The 6,667-nt window shown below is 41.7% G+C and overlaps 1 protein-coding gene across 2 annotated transcripts in view; it reads left to right on the top strand.

Moving 5' to 3' along the window:
• The first annotated feature begins 1,227 nt into the window (after window positions 1-1,227).
• LOC121176077 (kinesin-like protein KIF21A) overlaps window positions 1,228-6,667 on the top strand; it is a 28,609-nt gene continuing 23,169 nt past the window's right edge. For both annotated transcript variants that reach the window (XM_041030043.1, XM_041030042.1), the window contains exon 1: window positions 1,228-1,589. In XM_041030043.1, the coding sequence (XP_040885977.1) occupies window positions 1,546-1,589 (44 nt within the window). In that variant the 5' untranslated portion in view covers window positions 1,228-1,545. The remainder of the gene's footprint in view (window positions 1,590-6,667) is intronic.

Genomic DNA, 6,667 nt, shown 5'->3' with positions numbered 1-6,667 from the left:
ATCACATACAGACATAAAAATAAACCAGTCTCAGCAAGCTAAATGCCACGCCACCACTTCACCGTGGGATATTTAGGCTTACAAACATCAGGCTCAGTCCAAAAACACAACATACTTTAAATTCTACACAGTTTTAATATGTGATTCACAGGGCTCCACAGCTTTGAACAAACTTGTGCTGGCTGATGCAGGGCAAAGACGCCTGCAGCTGCTTTTTTTTTTCTTTTTTTTTTTGCATGAACAGAAATTACATTTTGATGACCTCTAACTGGTGCTTTACTATTTTTGTTGCACAAGCCACAAGCAGAAACTGTGCCCAAGTTCAAAAGCACATACTAATTGTAAGCAGCTTTTCAGTATATTCAAACTAGAGACAGGAAACACATCCAGGAACAGCTTTAAAAAACAAAAAAGGGAGACTGTTAAATCAAGATATATTTGTGTTGTGTCATTAATTGTTACTATAAAAAGTGTGTTGATATTTTTTGTGTACTAACTGCAAAAACCCTGTGACAACTAGTACAGTACTCACTGAATGTAAGCATGTGATTCACAGCAGGTGAGTTTGTGACGCCATCTGCTGGAAGAATCAAGTTACTTCAATCACTTCAACCGTGCAGTTATATGAAACGACCACAAGATGGCAGCACGCCCACGAGGCATTTATTAACCCTCATCATTTGCACCAACCTATTTTATGTTATGTGATATGATATAATCATTTATAATATGGTATAAATAATTCTGAAAATGTGAGTATTATAAGGGCAATAATAAAATTACACACATATAGAATAGAATTTGGTTTCATTTGGATGGTACTCAATGTTGGTTCATTTTCTGACATACTTATGTCTTCAAATTGTAATTTGGTGTCAAAGACTTGGACTAGACTTGGAAATCACACTGTCCATCAACGTGTGATGTAAAACAGGTTGTTGTGATGGTGTAAGTTCAATGCTGAGAGTCTAATTCAGCTAAACTCAGCGGGCAGTTTATTAGGTACATCTAGATAAAACTAAAGGTGTATGAATAATAATATTGGTAGTAGGCCTATACCTTTTCTTCATACCTTCTTCTGAGCAGTGACTAAGCGTGTCCCCTGTCTGGATTGGTGCAGCTCAGGAGGAGGAGTCTGGTTACGTCCTCCCGTCTTGGGAATCACACGCCAAACAAATCCTGGCTGGCTCAGTGCACCCTACCCGGGCAGGAGGCTGAGACAATGCCTCTGGAGAGGTGACCACCGGCGGATCCCTGAGCACATTTTTACCCGACTATGTCAGATAAATAAATCAGGTCACAATTAGCTGCTCCATCTGACAGAACATGGCTCTTATTTCCAAGCGGGCGAGGAGGAGGAGGAGGTGGTGGTGAGCGCGGCGGCGGTGGAAGCTCAAGATAGAAGCGCTTTTCTGGGAGGTGTAGGGAGGGAGCGAGGAGAGGTGGGGAGGGGGGGCCCACGGCGCTCTCTTGTCTTGTAAGAGGATAAAGAGAAAAGGGAAATCGGGCTATTTTAAAGCGGACTGTCCAGGCTCCGGTGACACCATGACCAGCGGGCCGGATGAGAGCTCGGTGCGCGTCGCCCTGAGGTAAGGATGCAGCGGCGGACCCTCCTCTCCAAAGATGCTCCTGTGTCACACCTGCTAGAACCGTGCACATGTTGTCCCTGCCTTTTATTTCTGCTCCTTAACCCTCCACCCTAACCACATCCTCATTTAGCCAACCTGTAAACATACACTTGAATCTACCAGAGCATCTCTGGTGCATCCATTCTTCTTTTTTGTTTCCATGAATCCTTTCAAAACAACATCCCACCTTTTTCCCCTAAACGTGCTTTTATTTTGAAGCTATTTTGAAGTATACACGTTCTCTTCCCCACACCCATGCCGGGAGCTGCAGTTGAAAGCTTACTGCATGATTTAAACAACAAATATAGACACAGTGGCTCGTGATTACATGACCTTCTTTTGTTAATACCTGCAGTGCATGTGTAGGCTGTGTAGTGGATTTATGAATGAAGATCTAGGTGCTGAGGGATTAGGCCAAGGAAGAGCATGTTACTATTCCCATACATTGTTTGTGCTGCACAACACACTGTGGCTGATGGTCTGTTAATTAAGGTGTCACTTAATGTGACATTTTTATAGCATGTAGCATGTGCTTTGGTAGACAAATATATAATGTATTTTGCACTAGTTTAGTGTTTGTGTTGTGTTTCAGGCAGTGTGCGTTTGCTGTATCATGCTGCTCTGACCTTTGTCCCCGTGGCCACTTACACAGCAGATAGTCACTGTCTGAGCACCAGATATATCAGTGCTTCTCAGAAGTGTTTATACCATCAATTTGTGTGTGTGTGTTTGGAACAGGACTGGACCAAAAAAAAAGAGAGGCCCAGACTTCAAACAATAAAGTACATAACAAATCAATAAATACAACAATGGGCTGATATGATAGGGTGGCAGCTGAAGTTGGGGGGCAGGTGCATGTCTGTAAATGTGTGTGTGTTTGTGTGTGTTGGAAGGGCAATCTGAAACGTCATGTGAACTGGATCAGTGGGAGAGAGAGGACAAAAGCTTGTTCCTCTCATGTTTCTCTTCTCTCTCTCGCTCTGTCTCTGTGCCTTCACTTGTTATTGTTCATTCAGACTTTGACCCAGAACTGCGTTTACTGAGCCAATTCAGTTCACCAGCCTGTCCCTCTCCTTTAGAGATAGTAAATAATCTGTCAGTGTATGCCATCAAGCTCTCTGGTTGTTCAGTGCTCATCAATAAGAAGCCATTCAGATAATATGGTCACATTTGTCTGGTTTCCTCTTGGTCTTTACTGTGGACACGATTTTAAGGTTTAGTGTTAACACACACACAAAACACAGAACTACACGTACAGTGCAGACAAGCTGCTGATAATATGGCAAATCAGGTTATAGACAGGTGTTTGTCTTTTTGAGTTGCAACTACCTGCTATTGTTTCTTCTTGAAAAGCTCATTCTTCATTAATTATTTGAAGAGCTCTGTCATCTTGTTTGCTCGTCGGGTTTCCACCTTTGGTCCCATTGAAGGGCAGCAGACTATTCATCGGTTTATTCATTCGTTCATTCTCTCATTCATTTGTCTTTCTTTCTTTCTTCTTTTCATTCTTTATCCCTTTCATCTTTTCACCCATTCTTTTAAAGCGATGTTGTGGGTATAAATGATGTAAAGAATATGTCTGTTCCACATTTGCCTGAAACAAGGAAAGATTTGTTAAAGCTAAAAATTAAAACTAGTTAAAGTCAGAGTTTATAGATTGGACCATTTCGATGCAACAAAACCAGAATCAATATTTGGTTCACAGTGGAAAAGAGCTTCAAGTTTCAGTCAAGATCTGACTGTAGTAGAGCAAAGCCTCTTCTGAGGTCAGCTGTGGGACCTGAAAATGCTTTGTCACTAATCTCTTTTTCTTTTACACACACACACACAAGGCGAGCAGATCCATGTCCTGTCACTGAAGCTCTCCTGACCTTACCTACCAGCTCACAGAGCTCCTTAATTTTCCTGTATATTACATCAGGCACCTTCCTCTGTGTCAAATACACATTGAAATGCAGGTAAATTCTGTATTTGCATAAAAAACTGTAGGCCTATGTTTCCACAGCAGACATTTGGAGTTGTCAGTCGCAAGAAAGGTCCAGGTGGAACTAATAACATTAACGATGGCTCATTTCCATTAAAGTGTCCCAGTAAAACCATGGCAGTGTCACATCAGGAACAAGACTAGAACCCTGCATTAAATATTGAATTTACTGTGATAAGAAAGATGAAAGAAATTAAAAGAGTAGGAACAAAAGGCAAAACAGTGAACACCTCCAGCGATTTGGCTGTGGAAATCCCCCCCTGTACCTGTATTAGATAACATCATTGTTTGTTTTGCTGATGAAGACGGAGCCTTAAGACAAAATGTGTCATCTTCAGCTGAAAAACGATTTATTTTCACTTAATGACCTCAGAGAGCCCCACCTTTTCATCTGCTTCTAAATCACCGACTCCATGCTTTTGAACATCAAACTGCACCTTCGTGTTGGTGTTTTCAGCTCGATTAATTGCCGTGGCAACACTCTAATTATTTAGCAGCTTTATAGTTGTGGTGAACCTGAACTTTAAAGCAGCAGAGAGGTTTTGACTGGCAGCTTCTCCCCGCTCTGTAATAGTTTAGTTAGCTTTGTGTGTGTGTGTTTGCAGTAAGCAGCCAGCAGATTGCCAACCGGTACCTGCCTCAGCCTGCGAGGCTAATGCTGTCTGTTAGCGAGTTCCTAATCCCCCAACCCAACAGGTCCAGAGTGATGAAACGCTCCTTTATCATCCTAATTCTGTCTCTTTTTTTTTTGAGGTAACAGGCAGAACAAGAAAGAAAAGGGGTCTGGAGCCTGAACAGAGGGAAGGCATTTCAAGGAGTTTTTTTTGTTGTTGTTGTCATTTTGATTTATTACTGGAAATATGATGTAACGTAAAAGTGTATTTGCTCTTTAGAAAATCACTTGCCTGTTCAGGGATCTTCAGTAAGATGATTTAAACGTTAGATCAGTGGTTTTAAAGATTTTTTTTCCACACCTGACAGCATACAGATGGAAAACTCCTGCATCACATTGTGTGATTCAGCAAACACACACAGTGTTAGCTGGGTTATCCTCTGTCTGAATATGTTTGTGTATGTGTGTCTCTTTTCTTATATAAGACCCCATCTGTGTCTGTGTGTGGCTGCTTTTGCACACAGCCTTGCACATGTTTCTCGTGTCCCGTATTCTATGAAAAAGCAATAGAAGAAGTTAACAATTTATCTGAGAAGTTAAGTCATGGTACAGATGTTGCCTGGAGGAGCCGAGTCAAGTGACTTATTAGTTTGTCAATATCCTTGAAGTGCAGCTTTAATAATTCAGAGCCGACAGCCAGAATTAGCCAGCAGAGAGGATTCAGGTTTCGTACCATTGAATTTAAAACAGAAAGCTCTTCCTCTTTAATTAGATGGGACAGAATGAGTGTTTTCTAAAGTGATAAACTGGAAAGATCCTCATACCAGTACTTGAAGAGGTTGTTCCACTTCCACATGTCAGGTGAAATTCAGAGTGGGCAATCTGGATATAATCTGATAACACATACATGGCAGTATTGATACAAATGATTTTCAGCAAATGATTTACACCTCAAACAATGAAACTGATTAGTAAGAAAAACAACAAAGAAATTAATCAGCTGCTGTTTTGATCAGTGATTAGTCATTGAAGTCATTTTTCAAACAAAAATCCAAATGTCTAACGTCTCAAATGTGAACATCTGCTGCTTTTCTTTGTCTTATGTGATCATAAACTGAATATCTTTGGATAATGGACTGAATCTCTGACAAATTTGAATCAGCTCAAGGTGTATATTAACATATTGCTCAAAGTCTTAACATTCTTTAATGTCTTTAAGCTGTGAAGTCTGTATTTCAAAAACTCAAATCATGCTAACTGCATATGCAGAATGAATTTATCAAATGCAAACTAGACCTAAGAAACCCCCCCCAACAACTCTGCTCCTTTAATAATAATAAACCAAATTGTCTCCTTCCTATTGGTTCCTCTGAGTGCCTGTCAGAACCAAGTCCCTCCCCTTTGACCCTTGTGGATTATGTTTGAGGGCAAAGGCTGTGCGCCTGCTGCCATTCCACAAAAGCATTGTGTGTGCTCATGTGCTTGTGTGGGTGTGCATGCATGCATAAACCTGTGTTTGTCCAGGCATATTCATGATAAATATTCATGAAGCAACTCAAGTGAACTGAGAAGAAAAGCAAAGCATGCTGCAAGCCATCTGCCAGCTGCTGCCATGTGATACTGCAGCTGAGATATTCAATAACTTCTGTCTAACCAGCACAGACCACAGTTAGTTCAATATGGATTTTTAAGAAAGATGAATGCAAGACATTTGTTCTTGTTTCTTCTGGTCACACAAACACCTCAGGTTTTGTTATTTTTACCACTTCTCATCTTTGAATATGACATTAATGTATGTAAAACATGTTTTTTTTTTCTATGCTGTGCTTCGTTTTTCCTCCGTTTTCCTGCTTTCACATTGAATTTCCATCTGACTCCCATGTGTGCCATGACTGGGCTGAACTGTCCTTGTCATAAAGGAATGTTTCCATTAAGCTGGTATCAGTGCTGGAGGCCAGTAGCGTCTGTTTGTGTGTGTGTGTGTGTATGTGTGTGTGTGCACCTTCATCGGCTGCCAGTCATGATGACAGCAGCCGCCATCCTCTGCCACCTCTCCACCTCTCCCTCCTTCCTGCCCACAGCGACCTTTGACCCAGGAAGCAGTCAGAGCTGATCACAGAGCTGTGATCGGTGACCCGGTCAGAATTTCCCCTTGGCAGCTTGTTTTAACTGTCACCATGGTGACCATGGGTCCTTTGAAGGATCAGTCTGTGCAACCATGGTCTGGGTGGGGTGGGGGGGGTCACAACGCTGAGTCAGCAGAACATCCTTTCTGGCTCTTTTCTCTTTCCCGCTCTATTTCTTTTGACCCCTTTCCCATTTTCCTGCGTCATCCGCAACCTCACCAGACTCTGACGGAAAAGACAGATTCAAGGTCTTTGTCATATGTCTTTATCTCATCCTGTGAGCTGCTCAGAGTTTTCTCACCAACTGCAAATTATG

Source organism: Toxotes jaculatrix, chromosome 22 (genome assembly GCF_017976425.1).
Source record: "Toxotes jaculatrix isolate fToxJac2 chromosome 22, fToxJac2.pri, whole genome shotgun sequence".
NCBI lineage: Eukaryota > Metazoa > Chordata > Actinopteri > Toxotidae > Toxotes > Toxotes jaculatrix.
Note: the sequence above shows the minus strand (reverse complement) of the source record. Positions and strands in the feature narration are given on the sequence as shown.